Genomic DNA, 27,225 nt, shown 5'->3' with positions numbered 1-27,225 from the left:
ATACCCTCTTCCCATACAAAATGGCAAAAAGAAAAAAATTACTGGAATATTGTAATAGTCGGTTAAATTTATTGTTTCTAAATGGCTTATATATATATATATATATATATATATATATTATACATATAATATATATTCGTTGATTATTTTAGTTAAGCGATTAAACGGACATCTATTTAGATTAATTTTGAAAAAGAATTAATGAATACTATAGTAATTTATTTGGACCAATAAAGATGCCAAAGGTATAAATGTTGACAAGAAAGGTTCTTCTCCTCTCTTATTTGGGCAGGCTCCAATTAGTTGCCAGATATGTGGGCCATTAATGCTTCTCAATTGACAATTGGAAAGCTTAACCTGTATTATCCATTTCAGAAGCATAACATTCAAACACGTGTGTCCCACACGCCCAAAATTTCAAGTCAATCAAATTTCCGGTATTTCCGTAAATACATTTTCTGCAAAATAATAAGTGAGACGTATATATTTTTAACCGCTTTAAAAATTAATAGTCGAATATATATATATATATATATATATATATATATATATATATATATATATAAAATTCGTAGATATTTGCATTATATCGAGATTTGACGTATTATAACAAATTAACGGTTTTAATTTTTAGATAATAATTTTAATAAATGTATAAAAAATTTCATACATTATTGAAAGATGCATTCGATAATATTTTTGGAGTTAGCGTACTGACATATTTTCTACATATTGACTTTTCTAAATAGACTGACATAATGTAAAGTTTTTTCATACTATCAATATTACTACAATTGTTTTTAACTGATTTATAATATTAATAGCAAGCGTTCGTACATAAAACTTGATCACTCGATTTTCAAAACTATGTTGTTCACAACTCTCAAATATTAAATTTGTCTAATTATTTAAATTTGTAACGTCGCCAGATCGCCTTTATGAGTTTGCTCACATTGCCGTTCCAAACTTGAATAAAAGAGAAGTATTACAGTAAGATAACAATTAGTACTCCCTCCGTCTCGTTATTAAGCAATTTCCAGTCATTAATTTAAGTTATTTCCATATAAATATTAATTAATATTAAGCTAAATTAAATTTTATTCAGTGTGTACACACTAAATAAAATGAGAGAATATATTTCCTCCGATCCACTTTAATTAATTTTTTGGTTGGTTTCATACATATTAAGGAATTCACCTTTTTAGCATTAATTAACAATTTGTTCATTAAAAATAGGGCTGATGCCAATAATTCATTAGTTCACTAAGTCGGGATCACTAACTAATACTAATCTAATATAATAGTCTAATATATTTAATTTAATAGAAAATACGAATATAACAAATTTTCTAGGCTCTTTACTCCAAGGGAAACTTTGAAAAAAAATAATCGCTACGTTCACTTTTACTTGTCCAGTATTTTAAAAATAGATTTTACTTTTACTTGTTACTTTTCGCATATCAAGAGGAACAATTTCTTTTTTTTTTGTATACCCACAGTATTAATTACTCCTTTTAAATTTATTAAAAATATGTATAAATTAATATGTATTATGGTACTTTATTTATTATTTTTTAAGAGACCCATAGTGAATAAATAAAAGTGAATGAAAAATTAATTATTGTAAAACTAAAAAAAGATCAAAAGAAAAATCAATTAAAGTGGAACGGATATAATAAGATGTTAGAGGGAGGAGGGACTCATTGCTACATAATCTGCGGTGATAGAGCTAAAAAGATTGGATAAATGGAGTCGGAATGAAATTGAAATGCGGCCCAAATGCACATTCCAACTAAATGAAATTGAAATTTATAATAAATTCACGCGTCTCGAGTACTATTCCTAATTAGAAAGAAAGCAATACCAGCAGACAGTAGTAGTAGTACTAGTAATATTCATGAAATCCGTGCAAACCACAGTAGTAGTTGTAACCATTCATAGCTATAGAGATTATATACCAAACAAAAAGACAGCAATAATACACAGAAAAAAATAAGAAGAAAAATAGAGAGAAGAAATTTCCTCCTTTGCCGTTTTATATTCAGACCCTTCAGTCATTGCTCAGTTTCAGGTACTCTTAAGCTCGGATTTAGTATAAATTTGTGTAATTTAAAGACCTTTTGATTTTAGTTTGAGTTGAAAATAGTGAGTTCAAATATGTAGATCCGCTAATGGTGTAAATATTGCAGTTTTTATAGTACTTAATGTTCATTTCTTGGTTTATTGATTGTTTATTTGAAGATTAAACTTGGGTATTTCTTAGTTTTTGTTTGATACCCTTTTTGGGTTTTGTGTTATTTATGAACTTGATGGTCAAAGATTGCAACTTTTCTTTGTCCTACTGAATATCCATTTCTTGATTATTCCTTGTTTTGGAGCTTGCACTGTAATTTGGTTTCAGTGATTGTTTGTTTGTTTGTGAGCCGAGTTTCTATAGGAAACAACCTCTCTACGTTCAAGGTGGTGGTAAGGTCTGCGTGTACTCTACCCTCGCCAGACCCCACTTGTGGGATTACACTGGGTTTGTTGTTGTTGTTGTTGTTGTTGATTGTTTGTTTGTTTGATGATTAAAATTGGTCATTTTTTGGTTTTTGTTTGAATCCCTTTTTTGGGGTTTGTGCTATTGATTAGCTTGACTTGAGATTTTAGCTTTCTAATTCAGGTGCCAAGAACTGCAAAATCAGGAATCTTTTATTGTAGAAGTGGAGGGTTTAATAAGATCACTGATTGATAATAGTTGAGAATTTGGAGCAAATGGGGGGTGAAAGTGATGAAGCTAATACTGAGATGATGCGGAGACTTCAATCATCATTTGGGACATCATCTTCTTCCCTACAGAAACCCCAATATATTTCGACGAACCAACTTGACATACCCCAGTTGTCTACTTCCCAGTTTCATGGTCAAATGCGGCAGTTTTCTCCTAATTTTGGTGTTGATAATAGTACCAAAAGGGTTGGCATATCGCCTTCTCATCCGCAAATGCCCCCAATTTCGCCATATTCTCATATCCCAGTTAGCAGGCCAACAAGTCAGCAACACGGAATGCAGAGTTTTACTACTCAAGGGCCCTCACATTTGCGTTCTTTATCACAACCATCATTTTTCTCACTTGATTCATTGCCACCTTTGAGCCCTTCACCGTATAAGGAATCCCTCTCGACCTTCATCTCTGACCCTGTTGTAGCTGATGTGTCAATGGAGGATCGGGATGGAAATTCACATTCCTCATTGCCACCCTCACCTTTCTCTAGGTGTAATTCATCAAGGGTAGGAGAGAGTCTTCCTCCTCGTAAGGCTCATAGAAGGTCTAACAGTGATATCCCGTTTGGCTTTTCTAGTATTATGCAGTCCTCACCACCGCGTGTTCCATCAAGGAGTCCTGCACAGTTGGTTAAACGTGAAACTTATTGGGATAAAAGCAATGATAAAAATGCTGAGGGAATGGGTGAAAGAAAATCTGAAGGAGAAGTCGTGGATGACCTGTTTTCCGCGTATATGAATTTGGACAATATTGAGTCGTTGAACTCCTCAGGTATAGATGAGAAGCAGGGTAATGAGAACCGTGAAGATTTAGATAGTAGAGCCAGCGGTACAAAGACAAATGGATGTGACAGCAGTGACAATGAAGCAACAAGCAGTGTGAATGACAGCGGCAGCAGTATGCATACACTAGGGATGTCTTCTTCAACTGAGAAGAGGGAGGGGATCAAAAGGAGTGCCGAGGGAGATATTGCTCCGACCGTTAGGCACTACAGGAGTGTTTCGATGGACAGTTTTATGGGGAAGTTAAACTTTGGTGACGAGTCGCCGAAGTTGCCTCCATCCCCTGGACCACACCATGGCCATCTCTCACCCACAAATTCACTTGATGCGAATTCGGAGAGTTTCAGTTTGGAGTTTGGGAATGGAGAATTCAATGGAGCTGAATTGAAGAAAATTATGGCGAACGAGAAACTTGCTGAGATAGCCCTAGCTGATCCAAAACGTGCCAAAAGGTAGTATTCCCTTCAAAGTGATGCATAGATTTTGATTTCCTTTTCTCCGTGCTGCTGACTTACCATATATTTTATATTTATTGTTTTAGGATTTTGGCCAACCGTCAGTCTGCTGCTCGTTCGAAAGAGCGAAAGATGAGATATATTGCGGAGTTGGAACACAAGGTACAAACCTTACAGACTGAAGCAACCACATTGTCTGCTCAACTCACTCTACTGCAGGTAATCATCTCAAATTTCGGTATCGTTTAGTTCAAAGCTTCTTGTCTTCCTGTTCTCATATCTTTGATATGTCTTCCAATTGCATTCAGAGAGATTCTTCTGGACTCACAAGCCAAAACAATGAGCTAAAATTCCGTCTGCAAGCTATGGAGCAGCAGGCTCATCTCCGTGATGGTATGCATCTTTCTTTTGCGATACATCTCTTCTCAAAATATATGTGAGTTCGTACTCATGTATTTAGTTTATGTGATATAGTTTCGCTGCAGCCAAAATGTTGTCTCTTCCTCCAAAAATGACTGATTGATATTTGCTTGCAATTAGCATTGTTTCTGGATTGATTATGATACTCTGTTTATGACAATGCTAATAGCAAAAATGCAAATCTCCAAAATTTAAAACCTGTGAGGTTTTGCAGTCTGGAAGTCGAGTATCATAACCTTCTTTTGCAGCCAAAATGTTGCGTCTCTTCCTCCAAAAATGACTGATTGATATTTGCTTGCATTTAGCATCGTTTCTGGATTGATTATGATATTCTGTTTATGACAATGCTAATAGTAAAAATGCAAATCTCCAGAATTGTAAAGCCTGTGAGGTTTTGCAGTCTAGAAGTCAAGTATCAAAACCTCTTTTTGCTTTTTTATTAGTTTATGAATAAGTATCAAACCTTGTGGTGTATTTTCTTGAATATGGCAGCTCTAAATGAAGCATTAACTGCTGAAGTTCAACGCCTGAAGATTGCTACTGCTGAGCTAAATGGAGATGCTGCCAAGTTTCAGCAGCTTTCTCTCAATCCCCAGATGTTCCACTTGCAGCGACAGCAGGCTGCTCAACTGAGCATGCATCAGTTGCAGCATCAGCAACAACATCAACAAGAAAAAGCATCATCACAACATCAACAGCATGCGCAGACAAAGCAGCAGCAGCAGCAAAACAGCAGTGCACCTGCAATGCACGAGTCGAAGTAGTTGGAAATCTCTGGTTCTCATTATATTTATATTAGCCTCTATGATAGTTTCATACTAGTAATTTCATTCAATGCATTCATTCATTAGTTCTCCATTCACAACAAAACACCCTAAGATGTCGGTAATTTCTCCATTCATTCAAAGCCTGCATGTTCATTTGAGTGACTGTGTCATACAGAAGCGTTTCATCGAAGACAGTTTGGTTCAAGATCACATTAAATTTTTTTGTCATGATATTTGTAAAGTTGAGTTAAATTCAACGTCCCCTCTGTTCTTTTCAGTTTACGTCCAGTTATTTCTTCATCGGCTTCTATTAGTGCTCCTAAATGTGTATGTCAATGGGGATATTGTCCCAATCTTGAGTCATCAAGCTCTTTTATTGTTTTGGACTTGTTCTTTATTATTTTTTGATAAACTGCATCCCTAGATAATGTGTTGCAGTAGCCGGATGAATTTAGCTTGGGTGGTGTTGACACGCGTAGTTTATGCCAAACCTAGAGAGAATTTTTGTTTTAAACCGTGGAATTAGTCATTGACACATGCGTCAAGGTATGTTGCCTACATCACATCCCTTAGGGTGTCCTTTCCGAAACTTACGTAAAGTTACGTGAATGCAGGATACTTCGTGCATCGGACCACACTTTAGCTATAATGTGAGAATTATCTTCTGTTTGCATCTTAGCATATTCGGTTTACAGATCTGTTAATATCCTAGAAAAATTGGCATGACAAAAATGTAAAAAAGGATGGAGTTTGGGTTTGATTCAATTCTAAAAGCTTACTAGTGAGGTGAGGTCCAAAGCCATATAAGGAGGCAGTAACACATTCATTCATTAAATTAGTGTAAGCTCTAACACCCTTTACCACATTCAGACCTGGACAAGATAACACAACACAAAGGGCTGAACATTGGGAAACACAATGATATGGATGAGTTTGACTCAAATACCATATAAAGAAAACGATGTTTAGATTTAACTCAACACCCAAAACGGACAAGTTTGACTTAGATATCATGTAAAGAAAATGAAGTTTTTGTGAGATGGGGATCGTCTAAAACAATGTTCTAGATTTCTTGGAAGCAGTACAAATGTTCATATATAGATAAAAAAGTATTATATTTTTGGTTGCATCAAGTGAACACCAAGTCAGGATGGCCGAGTGGTCTAAGGCGCCAGACTCAAGTTCTGGTCCTCGTGAGAGGGCGTGGGTTCAAATCCCACTTCTGACATCTTTAGCAATTTTCAGCACCCTTTATTCCTCTTATTTAATTTCTCCTAATGCAATCTGCTTTGTAGTGATAATACAAGATTAGCTTCTGCATACTAGCCTTCACATCCCTTTCTTTTTCTGCATCCCTTTTACTCGTAAGCATTTGTTTCAATATCATTAAAAGGTTATTAATTCATAATGCAAATGTATGGTATATAGCCTTTACCTTTCCAAATCCACATCTGGACTGTATGTGTGTTTAACCAAAAAATAGAATTTCGGTTAAAACTAGAAATTAAGAGAAAAAATCGGGTTACTGATAATCAGGAGACGAAAAGAATAAGGAATTTTTGAGAATAATAAAGCAGTAAATAAGTTTGTATTTCAATGTAATCTCTATGATATTTCGTGTCCTTACAAATGCTGAGATCTCCTCCTTTTATAGTTGATTTTTCTAGGAAAAGGTATAATGTCTCAGTCTTAAAGAGGCAATTATGAGCATTAAATGACATTAAATGAAACGTTACACAATCATTCCTATTCAATGCTGATTCGTTAACGTATTTGACATTTAATATTGAATTTAGACCCATTTATGCTATCAGATTCATATCTTCAATTCCTTCTGACCTTCTGGCTTTAATTAAGTTAAATAGATACGAGACTCGTATCATTTGAATAGCATCTCGTGCCTATTTAACTCTCTTCTCTTCGTATCTGATATCGCCCGTGCCCCTCAATTGATCATCATGTTTTGACCATTTGACCAGTCCACGTGTCATGCCACGTCACCTTCAATATAAATTTTCAGTTTTTTCCCAATACAGATAGTCCCCCCACTTTCCATTTATTTATCAATTAAATATTTGGGAAGTGGATCTTCATTAAAAAGGGAATTTTTGCCATAATCAATGCTATGACAGTGTCGACGCTTCAATTGTCTCTTCTATTTAATGCACCATATACGTGTCACCTTCTCATTAGTTCTGCGATTTTGCAGCCTTTTTTTAAGGCTTTTTTAACTCCACTATTCACGAAGTGATAGTTGCCTTTATTATAGGCTTTCCATCATTACACTTCTTAATTATCGACGGTTGAGTTTATATATAAACTTGCCCCCTCTTTCCTTTGTCTTCTTCTTCACAAGCTTTTTACCAAATTTCTTGCTATTTACTCTTCTTCACTTCTTCTTCTGTTCATACTCTTCTCACTATGTCGTCTTCGGATCCTAACCCTAAAAGAGTCCCAATTCTTGATAGTTTCCCCAATGCTCCTGCTAGATATAGAAGAGGTAGAGGAGGTGTGCTTCGTGGTACAGGGTCGGTTCGTGGTGGCACCTCTGGTTCCATCATTCCTTCTTCTAGTTCTGGCAACATCTCTAGAGGCTCTCTTTCTAACAAATCTTCTTCTAAGGGCAAAGAATCTTCTGAGTCTAACCAAGAGCCTCTGGTTGAAGAAATTGTGCCAACGGATTTATCTTTCGAACATGACAAAGAATCCCTTCGTGACCAAGTTATTAAATTAGAGAGAGCTGATAAATATCCCTCTTTAATTACTGAACCTTTGATTCAAATTATTCGAAGAGATTGTCGTTGGAGAGGTGACACCCAAATAGTTATTCCTACTCCACATCAAAGAATATCTTCTTATAGGGTTGGCTTTTCTTTCGTTTACACTTATCCCTTTACTTTGGGATTTATTCCTGCTATTGACCCTGTCATTCTTGATTTCTGTAGTTTTTTCAAAATTTGTCTGGCTCAAGTTGGTCCCCTCGTATGGAGAGCAGTAGCTTGTTTGAGGTATATGTCAACCAAAGCTGATGTTGACTTTACTTTTCCTCATCTAATTCATCTTTATCACCCCAAGCTATTCCGCAATGGTGTTTTTACCTTAACTGCAAGAAGTAAGAGGGTTTTGGTTAACCCTGAAGATAATAACGACCGTGGCTGGTACACCCGGTTTGTTGCTGTTCCCACAATTGATTTGGTGGATGAATCAAACATTCCTTTTCCTGAGAAATGGAACTTTGCACGTAAGTATTTTCTTCCTTGCCGTATCTGCTTTCGTTATTTCAACTTCTCTTCTAATTTTATTATTATTCCTTTGCTTTTTTGTAGCAACCATGGGAGATGTGGAACCCGTTCCTAATTTCCGTGGTTGGGTAGATGCTGTCTTGAAAGCCGTGCCTATGGAGGCACGAACTTGGAGATCTATTTCCAACAAACACGGTTGGAAAGTGAAAACTCACGGTATACATCCCTTTTTGCTTCTCGTGTGTTAAATTCTTTTCCCCTCTTTTAACTTTTTATCCTTCTTATTGTCAGGATTTGCTATTCGAGGGATGTCGGCTGAAGTAGCTATCACCCTTCGAGCTTCTTCCAGTACTCCTCTTGCTTTGGAAAGAACACAAGCCACGCTGTCAAAGAGAAAAGTGGTTGAAGAGAATTCTGACGTTGATGAAGATGAAGATACCTCTTTGACAGCTCGTCCTAGAACCAGGAGGCGCATTGTTTCTGAGGATGAAACTAAAATCTCTCCCGCTCGTATCTCCGAACCCGTTACTATTACCTCCGATGAAAAAACCATTCCAAGGGACTCCCCTGAATCCACTCATCGCCTCTTTATTGAGGGCTTCAAAAGTGGTGAATTAGGTCCGGTTTTAGATGAAATTCCTCTTTCATCTTCCGTTCCTGTTCTTTCTGTTCCTCCTCCTCTAATTTCAAGTGTTTCCTTACCCACTTTGTCTGTTCCTGCCTCTTTGTCAATTTCTTCGACTACTACTATTTTCACCTCTTCTACCGTTCCTCCTTCTATAGTTCCCCCTTCCTCTGCTCATTATGCAGAGAAGGGTTCTAGTAGCAGAAGCATGGCTATGAGGAGTGTAACACTTGAGGTTCCTGCTAATAGCATAGCAGTCTTTTAAGGAAGTCTGGCAGAGCAGATGTTTGGCTTGAACCCTTAATTGGGGATATTGAGAAAAAGAAGATGGACAGTCACAATTCTCTAACTTTGATGAATGATATAGTTCACTGTACATTGAAGGTACTCTCCCTTTACTCTTTAATAAATTCTTTCTTTTCAATTCTAACTTTCATGAGTTGTTTTTGTAGGCTAACCTCATTGGTACGGAATTGATGGGAAGAATTTCCCTCTTAAAAAAGAAGGCTCGCGAGTCTGATCGGACTTTTCTTGAGGCTGAGAGGATAGCTAGAGAAGCCCAGCTTGAGGCAACCAATTGGAAAGAGCAGTTTAAAAATGCTCAGAAAAAGATAAAATATTTGCAAGAGAATAAACGTGACCTGGAACAGCAAAAGCAAATTCTGACTTCTGAATTAGCGGAGGCCAAGGCTTCTTCTAGTAAAGCTGAGAAGGATAAAGAGCGCCTTGAATGTTCTTTTTCAGAACAATTATCAAAGTCAAGCGAAGAGATTAGAGAACTTAAGGTATTGTTGAGCAAGAAAGAGGAGTACGCGGGAGAGCTAGTTCAAAACTTGTCTCAGGCTCGGGCTGACTTGCAAATTTCCTCTGATAAGGTTCGTGCCTTAGAGGATTCTCGTGCCTCCCTTGAAGTTACCCTTGATTCCACTTTGGCTGAAAATCAAATTTTAAAAAATGATCTTGCCTCGTGGGAATACTTTAACACAGAGGTGAGCTGGGCCTTTCTAAACTCCCGTCGTGATGCCTTAACTGAGGCCAGTCAAGAAAACTTTGACTTAGAATCGGAATTGGCCAAGGTTTTGAGAACCATTGAAATGACTCAACAACCACTTGACTTTCCTTCTCCAGCAGATGAAACTCCCGTGGCTGAGGAACCTTTAAATGAAGGAGCCGCTTCTGTTGAAGTTGAAAATGTTATAATTCCAGCTCCCGAGGGTGAAACTTCACTTATACAGTCCGTGGAAGCTGAAGCTCCCGTGACTCTTGCTTCTCTCGGTGACTTAAACACTTCAAGCCCAACTGCCGCTACTTCCTCAGAAATTGCTACCGTGCCTACAGCTGCTCCTGAAAGTGAAGTTGACATTGCAACTTCAGAAGTTCCAACCCCTTTAGTGACAAGTTGAATATTTCACTCCTTTGTTATTTTTTTTATTAATTAGTAGTTTTATCCCTTGACCTTTTTAAGGGATTTTTTTGTTTTTGTTTAAGTCCCAGTTATCATAATGGGGCACTTGTAAAAACATTTTTCAAGAAGTTTTCTTGGTACTTCAATATGTTCTATTCTTGCCTTTTTCTTATCTATTTAGGACTTATAGAATAATTTAGCATTTTTAAACTTTGAAAATGCTTTATGATTCTTCTCATGACTTATTAACATGAGGTTTATAAAAGAGGGCCCTTTTATATATATCGACACTTAATGAAGAAGACGTCTCAACTTCATAATGGTGTTATAATACGATGAAAGATATATGAATACACATGTTTTGTATGCCACAACTTTGACAAGTTTTTATTCATGAACTTGAACAAGCTTTTGAGTGTTACATGTATTAAAATACATCTATAACTTTCTCGTAACTGTTTCTCTTGTAACAGATTTTTACAAAGTAAATATAATTTAGACAAGGTTTTCCGTTATAACCCGTTTCAGTATATAGTCATGACCCCATCTTCATGTATTAGGAAGGGTTTGAGAGGTGACTCTATTGTTCTCATGAGTTTGTGAGGTGACTCTGTTGTTCTCATGGGAAAGAATACTATGATGTATGCTTATGCTGGGATTCCATAACCTCTGCTCGACACTTGTCTCTTGATTTATGCATCTATTTTCCGCACGTATCTATTCTGTGTTCATTATACAGTCCCCCAAGTGTTTGAGCGGTGAAGTATGAAGCCTCGAGCACTTGTTTTTCCTCTTAGCTTGGTCCTTTTCCTGAAACAGAAAAATTTGCAGGACTCGGAGGTGCGATTAGAGATGAAGACTGCTTAACCCGTGTGTATTTCCATCAGATTAATTGTAACCCTGGGCTGGGAATTTAAGAATATTCCATTTTGCCGTACAGGTCGTGACTCATCATTTGGCACGAGTTAGGGTTTTTGCCTAGCATCTAAAATCGTTAGTAAAATTATTAATGATTAAAAAATGAATTTTAACATAGAGATACCTGACCGTGTATACTTTTTTCAAAAGTAGTATCTTTTTAGATGAAATGCATTCCAATGTGAAGGAAGCACCTTCCCGTCCATTGTTTCCAACCCGTATGCTCCTTTTCCTGCAATATCTCGAACTCTGTAGGGTCCTTCCCATGTTGGACTCAGCTTTCCTGAATTAGCAGCCTTTGTAGATTGGAACACCTTTTTAAGCACGAAGTCCCCAATTTTAAAGAATCTGAGTCGTGCTTTCCTGTTATAATATCGTTCAATTACGTGCTTTTGTGCCGCCATTCTTATTAGTGCAGCTTCTCTTCTTCCTTCTAACAAATCGAGATTCACCCGCATCTCTTCATCATTTGATTCCTCCGTTGCTTGAACGTACTGTGTGCTTGGTTCTCCTATTTCTACTGGAATCAAAGCCTCCGCACCATAAACTATTGAAAATGGGGTTTCTCCCGTGCTTGTTTTTGTCGTTGTACGATATGCCCATAATACCCCAGGTAATACCTCGGGCCAATTACCTTTCGAATCCTGCAACCTTTTCTTCAAGTTGTTGATGATAACCTTATTCGTGGATTCCGCTTGTCCATTCCCCACTGGGTGATATGGTGTAGATGTTATCCTTTTAATCTGCCAACTTTGAAGAAATTCTGTGATTTGGGCTCCTATGAATTGTGGTCCATTATCACACACGATTTCCTTTGGTACCCCAAAACGGCATATTATGTTTCTCCAAATGAAGTCTTTAACTTCTTTCTCCCGCACCTGTTTAAATGCTCCTGCTTCTACCCATTTAGTGAAGTAATCTGTAAGCATAAGTAGGAACTTTACCTGACCTTTTGCTTGTGGCAATGGACCTACGATNTCACAAACTACGTGAGACAATAGAGTCACTCTCAAACCCTTCCTAATACATGAAGATGGGGTCATGACTATATACTGAAACGGGTTATAAGGGAAAACCTTGTCTAAATTATATTTACTTTGTAAAAATCTGTTACAAGAAAAACAGTTACGAGAAAGTTATAGATGTACTTTAATACATGTAATACTCAAAAGCTTGTTCAAGTTCATGAATAAAAAGAAGTCAAAGTTGTGGCATACAAAACATGTGTATTCCTATATCTTTCATCGTATTATAACACCATTATGAAGTTGAGACGTCTTCTTCATTAAGTGTCGATATATATAAAAGGGCCCTCTTTTATAAACCTCATGTTAATAAGTCATGAGAAGAATCATAAAGTATTTTCAAAGTTTAAAAATGCTAAACTATTCTATAAGTCCTAAATAGATAAGAAAAAGGCAAGAATAGAACATATTGAAGTACCAAGAAAACTTCTTAAAAAAGACTAAGTATAACTTAGTCAAGCAAAATGTTTTTACAAGTGCCCCATTATGGTAACTGGGGACTTAACCAAAAAAATCCCTTAAAAAGGTCAAGGGATAAAATCACCAATTAATAAAAAAAAACAACAAAGGAGTAAAAATTTCAACTTGTCACTAAAGGGGTTGGAACTTCTGAAGTTGCAATGTCAACTTCACTTTCAGAAGTAGCTGTAGGCACGGTAGCAATTTCTGAGGAAGTAGCGGCAGTTGGGCTTGAAGTGTTAAAATCACCGAGGGAAGCAAGAGTCACGGGAGCTTCAGCTTCCACGGACTGTATAAGTGAAGTTTCACCCTCGGGAGCTGGAATTGTAACATTTTCAACTTCAACAGAAGCGGCTCCTTCATTTAAAGGTTCCTCAGCCACGGGAGTTCCATCTGCTGGAGAAGGAAAGTCAAGAGGTTGTTGAGTCATTTCAATGGTTCTTAAAACCTTGGCCAATTCCGATTCCAAATCAAAGTTTTCTTGACTGGCCTCGGTTAAGGCATCACGGCGGGAATTTAGAAAGGCCCAGCTCACCTCTGTGTTAAACTTTTCCTCAAGAAGCTCATAATCCTTTTCCCACGAGGCAAGATAATTTTTTAACATTTGATTTTCAGCCAAAGTGGATCAAGGGTAGCTTCAAGGGAGGCACGAGAATTCTCTAAGGCACGAACCTTATCAGAGGAAATTTGCAAATCAGCCTGAGCCTGAGACAAGTTTTGAACTAGCTCTCCCGCGTACTCTTCTTTCTTGCTCAACAATACCTTAAGTTCTTTAATCTCTTCGCTTGACTTTGATACTTGTTCTGAAAAAGAACATTCAAGACGCTCCTTATCCTTCTCCGCTTTACTAGAAGAAGCTTTGGCCGCCGCCAATTCAGAAGTCAGAATTTGCTTTTGCTGCTCCAGGTCATGTTTATTCTCTTGCAATTCTTTTATCTTTTTCTGAGCATTTTTAAACTGCTCTCTCCAATTGGTTGCCTCAAGCTGGGCTTCTCTAGCTATCCTCTCAGCCTCAAGAAAAGTCTGATCAGACTCGCGAGCCTTCTTTTCTAAGAGGGAAATTCTCCCCATCAATTCTGTACCAATGAGGTTAGCCTACAAAAACAGCTCATGAAAGTTAGAATTAAAAAGAAGGAATTTATTAAAGAGTAAAGGGAGAGTACCTTCAATGTACAGTGAACTATATCATTCATCAAAGTTAGACAACTGTGACTGTCCATCTTCTTTTTCTCAATATCCCTAATTAAGGGTTCAAGCCAAACATCTGCTCTGCCAGACTTCCTTAAAAGACTACTATTAGCAGGAACCTCAAGTGTTACACTCCTCATAGCCATGCTTCTGCTGCTAGAACCCTCTTCTGCATAATGAGCAGAGGAAGGGGGAACTATAGAAGGAGGAACGGTAGAAGAGGTGAAAATAGTAGTAGTCGAAGGAGTCGAGGCAGGTAAGGGAGCAGAAATTGACAAAGAGGCAGGAACAGACAAAGTGGGTAAGGAAACACTTGAAATTAGAGGAGGAGGAACGGAAAGAACAGGAACGGAAGATGAAAGAGGAATTTCATCTAAAACCGGACCTAATTCACCACTTTCGAAGCCCTCAATAAAGAGGCGATGAGTCGATTCAGGGGAGTTCCTTGGAATGGCTTCTTCATCGGAGGTAATAGTAACGGGTTCGGAGATACGAGCGGGAGAGATTTCAGTTTCATCCTCAGAAACAATGCGCCTCCTGGTTCTAGGACGAGCTGTCAAAGAGGTATCTTCATCTTCATCAACGTCAGAATCCTCTTCAACCACTTTTCTCTTTGACAGCGTGGCTTGCGTTCTTTCCAAAGCAAGAGGAGTACTGGAAGAAGCTCGAAGGGTGATAGCTACTTCAGCCGACATCCCTCGAATAGCAAATCCTGACAATAAGAAGGATAAAAAGTTAAAAGAGGGGAAAAGAATTTAACACACGAGAAGCAAAAAGGGATGTATACCGTGAGTTTTCACTTTCCAACCGTGTTTGTTGGAAATAGATCTCCAAGTTCGTGCCTCCATAGGCACGGCTTTCAAGACAGCATCTACCCAACCACGGAAATTAGGAACGGGTTCCACATCTCCCATGGTTGCTACAAAAAAGCAAAGGAATAATAATAAAATTAGAAGAGAAGTTGAAATAACGAAAGCAGATACGACAAGGAAGAAAATACTTACGTGCAAAGTTCCATTTCTCAGGAAAAGGAATGTTTGATTCACCCACCAAATCAATTGTGGGAACAGCGACAAACCGGGTGTACCAGCCACGGTCGATATTATCTTCAGGGTTAACCAAAACCCTCTTACTTCTTGCAGTTAAGGTAAAAACACCATTGCGGAATATGAGTTTTCAAATCTTCCAACTTCTATATTTTGTGCCGAAACATATCAAATCAATCTGGAATGACTTCAAATTTTTCACACGCATCATAAATGACGTAGCAGAGCTGTTCCAATTTTCGGAATTGAAAGATATGTTTCGGCACAAAATTTGTAGGCTAACCTCATTGGTACGGAATTGATGGGAAGAATTTCCCTCTTAGAAAAGAAGGCTCGCGAGTCTGATCAGACTTTTCTTGAGGCTGAGTGGATAGCTAGAGAAGCCCAGCTTGAGGCAACCAATTGGAAAGAGCAGTTTAAAAATGCTCAGAAAAAGATAAAAGAATTGCAAGAGAATAAACGTGACCTGGAACAGCAAAAGCAAATTCTGACTTCTGAATTAGCAGCGGCCAAGGCTTCTTCTAGTAAAGCTGAGAAGGATAAGGAGCGTCTTGAATGTTCTTTTTCAGAACAATTATCAAAGTCAAGTGAAGAGATTAGAGAACTTAAGGTATTGTTGAGCAAGAAAGAAGAGTACGCAGGAGAGCTAGTTCAAAACTTGTCTCACGCTCAGGCTGATTTGCAAATTTCCTCTGATAAGGTTCGTGCCTTAGAGAATTCTCGTGCCTCCCTTGAAGCTACCCTTGACTCCACTTTGGCTGAAAATCAAATGTTAAAAAATGATCTTGCCTCGTGGGAAAAGGATTATGAGCTTCTTGAGGAAAACTTTAACACAGAGGTGAGCTGGGCCTTTCTAAATTCCCGCCGTGATGCCTTAACCGAGGCCAGTCAAGAAAACTTTGATTTAGAATCGGAATTGGCCAAGGTTTTAAGAACCATTGAAATGACTCAACAACCTCTTGACTTTCCTTCTCCAGCAGATGGAACTCCCGTGGCTGAGGAACCTTTAAATGAAGGAGCCGCTTCTGTTGAAGTTGAAAATGTTACAATTCCAGCTCCCGAGGGTGAAACTTCACTTATACAGTCCGTGGAAGCTGAAGCTCCCGTGACTCTTGCTTCCCTCGGTGATTTTAATACTTCAAGCCCAACTGCCGCTACTTCCTCAGAAATTGCTACCGTGCCTACAGCTGCTCCCGAAAGTGAAGTTGACATTGCAACTTCAGAAGTTCCAACCCCTTTAGCGACAAGTTGAATTTTTTACTCCTTTGTTGTTTTTTTTTATTTATTAATTGGTGATTTTATCCCTTGACCTTTTTAAGGGATTTTTTGGTTAAGTCCCCAGTTACCATAATGGGACACTTGTAAAAACATTTTGCTTGGCTAAGTTTTACTTAGTCTTTTTTAAGAAGTTTTTTTTTGGTACTTCAATATGTTCTATTCTTGCCTTTTTCTTATCTATTTAGGACTTATAGAATAGTTTAGCATTTTTACACTTTGAAAATGCTTTATGATTCTTCTCATGACTTATTAACATGAGGTTTATAAAAGAGGGCCCTTTCATATATATCGACACTTAATGAAGAAGACGTCTCAACTTCATAATGGTGTTATAATACGATGAAAGATATAGGAATACACATGCTTTGTATGCCACAACTTTGACAAGTTTTTATTCATGAACTTGAACAAGCTTTTGAGTATTACATGTATTAAAGTACATCTATAACTTTCTCGTAACTGTTTTTCTTGTAATAGATTTTTACAAAGTAAATATAATTTAGACAAGGTTTTCCCTTATAACCCGTTTCAGTATATAGTCATGACCCCATCTTCATGTATTAGGAAGGGTTTGAGAGGTGACTCTATTGTTCTCATGAGTTTGTGAGGTGACTCTGTTGTTCTCATGGGAAAGAATACTATGATGTATGCTTATGCTGGGATTCCATAACCTCTGCTCGACACTTGTCTCTTGATTTATGCATCTATTTTCCACACGTATCTGTTTTGTGTTCATTATACAGTCCCCCAAGTGTTTGAGCGGTGAAGTATGAAGCCTCGAGCACTTGTTTTTCCTCTTAGCTTGGTCTATTTTCCTGGTAACAGAAAAAATTTGCGGGACTCGGAGGTGCGATTAGAGATGAAGACTGCCTAACCCGTGTGTATTTCCATCAGATTAATTGTAACCCTGGGCTGGGAATTTAAGAATATTCCATTTTGCCGTACAGGTCGTGACTCATCATTTGGCACGAGTTAGGGTTTTTGCCTAGCATCTAAAATCGTTAGTAAAATTATTAATGATTAAAAAATGAATTTTAACATAGAGATACCTGACCGTGGATACTTTTTTCAAAAGTAGTATCTTTTTAGATGGACAACATTCCAATGTGAGGGTAACAGCTTGCCATCCATTGTCTCCAACTCGTATGCTCCTTTTCCTGCAATATCACGAACTCTGTAGGGTCCTTCCCATGTTGGACTCAGCTTTCCTGAATTAGCAACCTTTGTAGATTGGAACACCTTTTTAAGCACGAAGTCCCCAATTTTAAAGAATCTGAGGCGTGCTTTCCTGTTATAATATCGTTCAATTACTTGCTTTTGTGCCGCCATTCTTATTAGTGCAGCTTCTCTTCTTCCTTCTAACAAATCAAGATTCACCCGCATCTCTTCATCATTTGATTCCTCCGTTGCTTGAACGTACCGTGTGCTTGGTTCTCCTATTTCTACTGGAATCAAAGCCTCCGCACCATAAACCATTGAAAATGGGGTTTCTCCCGTGCTTGTTTTTGTCATTGTACGATAAGCCCATAATACCCCAGGTAATACCTCGGGCCAATTACCTTTCGAATCCTGCAACCTTTTCCTCAAGTTGTTGATGATAACCTTATTCGTGGATTCCGCTTGTCCATTCCCCACTGGATGATATGGTGTAGATGTTATCCTTTTAATCTGCTAACTTTGAAAAAATTCTGTGATTTGGGCTCCTATGAATTGTGTCCATTATCACACACGATTTCCTTTGGTACCCCAAAACGGCATATTATGTTTCTCCAAATGAAGTCTTTAACTTCTTTCTCCCGCACCTATTTAAATTCCCCTGCTTCTACCCATTTAGTGAAGTAATCTGTAAGCACAAGCAGAAACTTTACCTGACCTTTTGCTTGTGGCAATGGACCTACGATATCCATTCCCCATTTCATAAAGGGCCACAGAGCTATGACAGGGTGGAGTAACTCAGCTGGTCTATGCATATTATTGCCGTATCTTTGACATTTATCACATTTAGACACGAAATCGTTAGCTTCTTCTTCCATCTTGGGNTAACGTCCCCTCGTCTGTTATTAAAAGAAGTTTTTTTCTTTCACTCACCTGGATCCATCTTGATTTGATTATAGCCTGAATATGCATACTTAAAAAACTTAATAGTTCATGCCCTGCAGTAGCATCAATTAACTGATCTATGTGGGATAAAGAAAAGAATCTTTTGGACAGGCTTTATTAAGGTCTGTGTAATCTACACAGACTCGCCACTTACCGTTCTTCTTAGGAACCACAACAGTATTAGCTAACCAGTTAGGATACTTTACCTCGCGAATCGAACCAATTTTTAGCAATTTTTGAACTTCCTCTTGAATCACCTTATTTTTGAAAGTTCCTTGTTTTCTTTTCTTTTGCTTGACGAGAGGATACGATGGATCTTCATTTAGTTTATGAGTCATCACCTCCGGTGGTATACCTGTCATTCTGTATGGGACCAAGCAAAACAGTCTGCATTAGCTTTTAAAAATTCAATTAACTTACATTTTACCTCCGGGCTAAGATTAGCTCCTATGTACACTTTTCTCTCGGGCCAATGTATAAATAACACCACAACCTCTAGCTCTTCTATCGTTGTTTTGATGTTATCATTCTCCTCCGGTTCTTGAATGGTATCAGGTCTTGAATCCAGATCTGTTTGCTTCTGCTCAGGTGAGGTTGTTTCCATGTTACCCTCACCTAAATTCTGTAATTGCTATTTGTCTCCACCATTAACAATTGAATCTGCAACGGAATTGATGCTCCTAGATGTTTGTTGATCACCTCTGATTTGGCATATTCCCCATGGAGATGGGAATTTAATAACTTGATGTAGAGTTGATGGGACAACATCCATATCATGGATCCAAGGTCTCCCCATGATCATATTATAAGCCATTTCCATATCTACTATCTGAAATTTAGTTTCTTTAACAACACCTGCAGCAAAAGTTGTTAGAACTACCTCTCCTTTTGTTACTACACTTGAATTGTCGAACCCGGACAAGGTATGTGCCTTTGGTATCATTTTGTCTTCAGCTTGAATTTCACGTAATACCCTTAGTAGTATAATATTTACGGAATTTCCTGGATCAATCAAAACTCGCTTTACATTAGTGTCATGTACAAGTAAATATATTACCAGTGCATCGTTGTGGGGGGTGATTACTCCTTCTGTATCTCCATCATCAAAAGTGATACTTTCATCTTCTAAGGTCTGTCGCACTCGCTTCCCGTGCGTGATTGTTACTTTGGAAACTTTATTTGAAGCCGTATATGTTACTCCATAAATATCCTCTCCCCTACTTATAACATTCACGGTTCTCTTGGGTGATGGGGGCTTTGGTGGTTCTTGCCTATTTTTCATGTAGGCTTGCTTACCTTTCTCACTAAATAACTCAGTGAGATACCCTTGCTTCAATAGATGGTCCACTTCACTTTGCAAGAATCTACAGTATGAAGTCTTATGCCCGTGATCATTGTGAAATTCGCACCAATGATCTGGATTGCGCTTATTTGGATTTGACCGCATCTCTTTTGGCCACCGTACCTTATCTCCCATGCTCCTCAAAACAGCTACGAGCTCGGAGGTAGTGACGTTGAAATTATATCCACCAAATCTTGCCTTCAAACTTCCATCATCATCTCGTGACCCGCGTGTGTTTCGATCATTCCCAAACCTTGATGAGGAGGCTGATTCCCTGTTCCTAGGTATGTGATCGTACCTTTGATTATCTTGTCTTGACCGTGAGTCCTTTCCCGCAGGTCCCATGTATGGCTCGTACCTGTTTTTACCTGATCTCTTTTCATTTTCAACACGCCTTGAGCTTACCTTTTCTTCTATTTTATGTCGTAAAATAATGTCTTCTTCAATCCTCATCTTTGTGCTGTACCTGTTGTAGACATCATTCCACGTTGTTGCTGGGAATTCTCGAAGGCTTTCTTTGAGTCGCCTCGTGACTTCTGAACTCTTCTCATTTAAATTACTTGCAAAGGCTATGGCTGCCCAATTGTCAAGTACTCGTGGCAGCGTCATTCTTTCCCGTTGAAATCTATCTACGAACTCTCTAAGCAACTCTGAGTCTCCTTGCTTGATTTTGAAGATTCACTTTTCAACTTTTTGAGCTCCCGAGTGTGCTTTGATAAATAAATCTGCAAGCTCAGCAAACGAATTTATAGAATTTTCAGGTAAAAGAGAATACCATGTTAGGGCTCCTTTAGTGAGTGTTTCACCGAATTTTTTGACCAAGACCGACTCGATTTCTTGCTTAGTCAAATCATTGCCCTTGACACCTGTTGTGAATGCAGTAACGTGATCTCGTGGGTCTGATGTACCATCATACTTTGGAATATCAGGCATCTTAAACTTCTTTGGAATTGTTGTTGGGAATATTTATCTATATCCACACCCTTGATCACGGGCGGTATTCCAGGTATTTGCTCTATGCGTTCATTTTGCTCCTTGAGCTGTTTCTGCAAAGTTAGTACTAGACTTTGTAAATCAGAATTAACTGGATTACCTGGGTCTCTCTCTTGTGTTTCACTAGGGGTTCCACCGCTGCCAGAATTAATCAACCCTGAACGAGGATTCTCCAAAGTGTTGTTGTTTGGAGCAGACGTGGGTGGAACAGCAGGCAATTGGCGAACAAAAGCTTGGAGAGCGTTATTGACTTGAGAGGCAATAAGTTTTTGCAGAGCCTCATTCATGGTTTCAACATTTTCGAATTGAGCCTGTCCATCTGTATAAGATCCATTAGGAGTGCCTTCACGAGATCGTCGTGGGGAACCTCGTGGAGAACCTTGTGGAGAGCCTTGTGGGGAATCTCCCTGAAGTTGTTGGACTGTCTGAATTTCTGGGTTTCCTTGAATGTTGTCATTGTTTTTCGACATGATTGATGTAATCAAGAAAATTAGATTGAGATATGCTTGATTATCAGATTCCCGGTAACGGAACCAATTTGTTTAACCAAAAAATAGAATTTCGGTTAAAACTAGAAATTAAGAGAAAAAATCGGGTTACTGATAATCAGGAGATGAAAAGAATAAGGAATTTTTGAGAATAATAAAGCAGTAAATAAGTTTGTATTTCAATGTAATCTCAATGATATTTCTGGCCCTTACAAATGCTGAGATATCCTCCTTTTATAGTTGATTTTTCTAGGCAAAGGTATAATGTCTCAGTCTTAAAGAGGCAATTATGAGCATTAAATGACATTAAATGAAACGTTACACAATCATTCCTATTCAATGCTGATTCGTTAACGTATTTGACATTTAATACTGAATTTAGACTCCTTTATGCTATCAGATTCATATCTTCAATTCCTTCTGACCTCCTGGCTTTAATTAAGTTAAATAGATACGAGACTCGTATCATTTGAATAGCATCTCGTGCCTATTTAACTCTCTTCTCTTCGTATCTGATATCGCCCGAGCCCCTCAATTGATCATCATGTTTTGACCATTTGACCAGTCCACGTGTCATGCCACGTCACCTTCAATATAGATTCAGTTTTTTCCCAATACACCCATGATTCTTTTTTCCCCCCTTTTCCTAAGCATTGGAAATCGAAATAACATGTGGAATAGTGATGTCTATGACCAATCATTCCCTGCATGTGCTAGTCGGTCCACACTATCTGCTTTGGGAAATACCAGTGTCAGTGTCTGGTGGATCTTTATAGTAGCAAAGATACATGCACAGAGGAACTGGTTTTCTACCACCTCAAAGAATATAAAGTTTTCACTTACTAGGTTTTATGTGTTCAATACTTGGCAAAACTTTCTTTACTGCAATAACCAATACTATAAAATATTGATGATATCTATCTGTTTATATTTTCTATATTATCCGTTCACTCTAGTACGCGATACCTCCATCACAGTGGCGTAGTTATATTGAGTCAAGAGTGGTCATGCGAATTACCCTTGACCGAAAAATTATACTTTCTTCGGTTCACAATAAGTGATCAATTTGCTTTGGGCACACCCATTAAGAAAATATTAAATTCTAGACAAAAATAGTTAGTGTGACTATAAACTACCCTTAATTAAATATTGCAGCATAATTTAATGTAAGGAGTAAAAGACTTTTTAGGGATACGTAATAAGGGTAGTTTTGGAAATACAAATTGAATTTTTTCTTGATTATATAAATGGACACTTATTTTGGACCAAAATAAAAAGACACCGGAGTGAGCACTATATATAAGCAATATTATTTTATAGGATATATTTTATATTTTGAACACCCTTGATAAAATTGAAAAAGGTAGCCCAACCGTCAATGATGTTTAAAGTGAGGTGTTAGGTGTAATTTCCAGGTTGAGTCTCTTTTGGATCTATATAAGAACTCCCTAATATATCTCTTAAAACTTAAAATTTGTGTCAAAATAAACAGAAAAAAAGATCTATAAAAACTATAAGCTCTCTCGACCGTCTCGTTTGGTTTTATGCTTACTTTTATTAGCAAATTCTTTTATTATCTTTTTTTTAATGTTAGCTTCGACTTGTAAAATTGTAGTTCTATTACATGTTTCATAATTTAGCTAAATATTATCTAGTTTGATTTAAAATTTTCGATGCACCCAATCAAAAGAAAATTATTAATTTTTTTAAAGTTTAAATACCTTGGATAGATTTCTGGCTATGCTACTGCCTCCATCATATCCTATGGCAATCCATTCATGTATATCATTCTTCCACCTCTACATAGGCAAAATTGACGGGATCCCTTTCTTTTGGACAAATTTTAGCTTTCGTTTCATTAATCAAAGACAGATTGTTGTTTATTGGCTAAAGGAAATACTATTATTTGTAACAAGTCTTAATGACAAACTACTGCTGGGATAAGTGGTCCAACAAACTAGTTACCTAATCTTATAAGCTTGTCAATACTTAGGGATGGCAATGGGGCGGGGCAGGGCGGGCCGGGTGCGGGGCGAGTTTAGCAAAACTCACAAAAATTTCATTTCGCCCCGTCCCGCTTCACATAATTATTTTTTCAGTTTTTACCCGCCCCGCCCCGCTTGGACCTGCCTCGCCCAACCCCACTTCAGTTTTTTCTTTCTTTTTTCTTTAATTTTTTTTAAAACAAACTAGTTTGACATTTTGTTATTTTATAAACTGGAGAGTTTAATAGAATCACATAAACATAAAACTGAGAGAGTATTACGCCGATGTTCCAAAATAAATGAGTTACTATCATTTCCTATTACTAATACGATATCTTGACTTATGTAATCATTTTGTTGAGATTTATGCAAATTGGTTAATTATAAATCAAAATAGCATTCGTGCTAGTAAAAACAAATGTGAAATTGTAGTTGAAATGATTGCTTCGTTTCAAAAAAGATAAATTCAATGTTGCCCCGCATGCATTGAATACGCAACCCGCCCCGCCTCGCTTTAAAAAATTTAAAAACTGTTTTAACCTGCTCCACCCCGCATAAAAGTAAACCCACCCCGGCCCGCACAAATGTAAACCTGCTCACCCCGCATCAAACAAAACCTGCCCCGCCCCGTACCCGCCCCATTGCCATCCCTATCAATACTATTGTTTATAAACTCCACCACGCACCAAATATGGTTAATCTTAGACATCGTTTCCTTTATACCGATCCTCTTTTGCTCAGAACAAGACAAAAAAAATTACAAAAAAAGGCCAATGCTACCTTCTTTTCACTGTTAGGCCAACTTATGGCAAGGTGAAAAAAAGAAACAAACAAGAAAAAAAAACGAGAAATTTGACCTGTGACGCTTTGATGTGTGACATGACATCCAAACAAATTCTGAAATCATTGAACTCTTGATAAATTTAGCAAATTAATGTAAATAACGACACCAATAAAAATTTCAAAAAGAAAATTTTGCTCTTTAACTCATCCTAATATGTTTGATTATGCAAAATCAAGTCATGCCCCCATATTTCCACTTAATCCATCGTCAACAGAGTCTTCAAGCTTTTCCACATTAATTGCCCTTTGGCTGGACAGGATACTTCCCAGAAAAGCAAGCATAACAATATTTTGTAGAATCACTTCCTAACAACTTGTTCAAATTATCAAGTGGCAAAAATGCTAAGGAATCTGACCCTATAAACTTCCTAATTTCCTCCACATTCATCCTATTAGATATCAACTCTTCTGAATTAGGAGTGTCCACTCCATAATAACAAGAAGCTATAATTGGAGGGCTAGCAATTCTCATATGAACTTCCTTTGCTCCTGCCTCCTTTAACAATCTCACAATCTTAGACGACGTCGTCCCTCTCACTATCGAATCGTCCACAACTACGACTCTTTTCCCCTCCAACACCGCCCTAACAGGCGAAAGCTTAAGCTTGACCCCGAAATCTCTAATTTTTTGTGATGGCTCGATAAATGTCCGACCAACATAATGTGACCTTATTAAACCTTGTTGAAATGGTACACCTGCTTTTTTAGCATAACCAAGTGCAGATACAACTCCTGAATCAGGTACAGCAATCACAACATCACAATCCACGGGCGCTACTGTCGCAAGAATTTCCCCGAATGCACATCTTGACTCATACACAGACCTACCAAACACAACAGAATTTGGTTGAGCAAAGTAAATATGCTCAAAGATGCAAGATTTAGGTTCAGGCTTAGGCACTAAAGAAAAAGATTGAACCCCTTGATATTTATCTACTACCAATATTTCACCAGGTAAAACCTCTCTTTCATATTTAGCCTCAATTAAATCCAATGCACATGTCTCGGACGCGAAAACTATAGCACCATTTTTCCTCTTACCCATAACCAATGGCCTAAACCCGTACGGATCCCTTACAGCAACCAACTTATCCTGTGTAGCAAACACCATAGAATAAGCTCCTTGTAACTTTTCACAAACCTCAAGAATCCTCAAAAGAAATGGCATTTTCTTTGATTTAGCAATAAGGTGAAGAACCACCTCAGTATCAGAACTAGTCTTGAAAATTGCCCCGTCTTCCTCTAGTTCAGCACGAAGAGCTAGGTAATTCACAAAATTGCCATTATGGGCAACACCAACTGATCCAAATTTATAACTTGCCAAAAAAGGCTGAACATTCTCTAGCATTGAAGAACCAGCTGTGGAGTACCTTACGTGACCTATTGCCATGTCACCGGGCAGTTGACTGAGATTTGACTCGTTGAAAACATCAGCCACCAATCCAACACCTGTAACAGTTGCCAGTATAGAAGTTATATAGAAAGTTTTATATACCGTCAAACCTCTCTATAACAATCTCGTTTGTTCCGATATTTTTTTATTGTTATAGTGAAGTGCTATTATAAGGAATATATATTATAACATAACATAAAAATAAATGAAAAATCTTGGCTTTTATAGTGAATGAAGTTATATAGAGATGATGTTACATGATTTACATATATTTAAGATTCTGAATTCGTACAGTAATGGCTTAAAATTCTTGTCCACATCAACCATTAAAATTTTGACTTAGCACATATATAGTAGTATAAAAAATAAAAATATGTACGTTTATATTTGTACAAAGTTATGTGTATACTCCCTCTGTTCCAGTTTATGTGAACCTATTTCCATTTTGGTCCGTTCCAAAAAGAATGACCCCTTTCTAAATTTGGTAACAATTTAGCTTAAACTTACAATTCTAACCTTAAATGAGAAGCTTTTATAACCACACAAATACTCTGGCCCTTTATTAACTTGTTTAGGACCACAAATTCCAAAAGTCTTTCATTTTTTCTTAAATTCCTTGCCCAAACAAACAAATTCATATAAATTGGAACAGAGGGAGTATATATTATAGACACCCACAGACACATGCACGTAAAGCTAAATAGTTTTTCTTTTTCTTTTTTCATATTGTAGAGCACGCATACATGCACATAGAGCTAAATAGTTTTCTTTTTTAAACTAAGTACTACACAATTGAGCGTGCTGCTACGTTACTAAATAGGCAGTGACATAAAACATGTCTTTTCGACTTAAAATTCTGAATTTGTCTCTAACCTGTAATGGTTTTAGGCTCGTTATCCTGGACCGCAACAATACCAGCGCCTTCTTGGCCACGGTGTTGAAGTGAGTGGAGGGCTAAATAGCATAGCCGAGAAGCTTCAGGATCACCATAGATGCCAACAACGCCGCACTCTTCTCGGGGTTTGTCGTCGTCGTCGAAGTATGAAGCGAAAGAATAGTCATTCGAAACGACGTCTTTTAAGGGATTTTTCGAAGAGGCTGCCGTTACAGCAATCTTGCGGGTGTTAGAGAAGAGGTGTTTGTAGGGTTTTGGGAGGGTTTTAGGGGCCAAAGAAAAGTGATTCTGATATGGGGTTTCGGCAAAAGAGCGAAAGTGGTTGTCGTGATGAGATTGATGGGTGGTTGCAGCCGTGGCACCGGGGGCGGCAGCGGACATGGGTGGCAAAAAGAATTGAAAGGACGTAAGAAAAGTTGAAGCCGGCTATGAATAGCCATTGAACGTGGGCTAGGTTATGGTCCTTTTATATGGAGAGTTTGTGTTCTAAGCAAAGTAGGATGTGGAGGAGATTTGGTGGCCCCCACCACATAATTTTATTTCGCTAAATTAAAACGTTAGATGGTACTCTCCTAACAACTAAATTATCTATATCACTAACACATGTTGTAATTAGTTGTCCGTGATACTAATCCCATTTCAAACGAATGAAGGAATTAGAGGGGGTTTGGCTAAACTTATAAGCTGGTCAAACTAGCTTATAAGCACTTTTCAGCTTATCTACGCATTTGGTAAAGTTAAAAGTGCTTATAAGTCAAGTGCTTATAAATAAAAAATAAGCCAAAGTCACCCCCCGGCTTATGAATTTTTAA

At 37.8% G+C, this 27,225-nt stretch overlaps 1 protein-coding gene, 1 non-coding gene and 1 pseudogene across 3 annotated transcripts; 2 read left to right on the top strand and 1 right to left on the bottom strand.

Annotated features, from left to right (window-relative positions):
• The first annotated feature begins 1,840 nt into the window (after window positions 1-1,840).
• LOC109217677 (probable transcription factor PosF21) lies at window positions 1,841-5,570 on the top strand. Of its 2 annotated transcripts, none has more exons than XM_019381939.1 (5): window positions 1,841-2,071; window positions 2,663-3,998; window positions 4,088-4,220; window positions 4,310-4,394; window positions 4,914-5,570. In XM_019381939.1, exons 2-5 carry the CDS (start codon window positions 2,755-2,757, stop codon window positions 5,183-5,185), a joined length of 1,734 nt encoding a protein of 577 aa, XP_019237484.1. In that variant the 5' UTR covers window positions 1,841-2,071; window positions 2,663-2,754; the 3' UTR covers window positions 5,186-5,570. The 2 variants fall into 2 exon arrangements, with proteins under 2 accessions (XP_019237484.1, XP_019237485.1); XM_019381940.1 differs by having other exon boundaries at window positions 2,650-3,998.
• Window positions 5,571-6,332: 762 nt separating this feature from the next.
• Window positions 6,333-6,416, top strand: TRNAL-CAA. The gene has a single exon. It is a non-coding gene; the product is annotated as a tRNA-Leu (tRNA).
• Window positions 6,417-24,190: 17,774 nt separating this feature from the next.
• On the bottom strand, window positions 24,191-26,823 carry LOC109217676 (annotated as a pseudogene).
• Window positions 26,824-27,225: the final 402 nt, after the last annotated feature.

This window comes from Nicotiana attenuata, unplaced genomic scaffold, assembly GCF_001879085.1.
Source record: "Nicotiana attenuata strain UT unplaced genomic scaffold, NIATTr2, whole genome shotgun sequence".
In the NCBI taxonomy this organism is placed as follows: Eukaryota; Viridiplantae; Streptophyta; class Magnoliopsida; order Solanales; family Solanaceae; genus Nicotiana; species Nicotiana attenuata.
The sequence above is the reverse complement of the archived record's forward strand: the minus strand, read 5'-3'. Positions and strand labels throughout refer to the sequence as shown.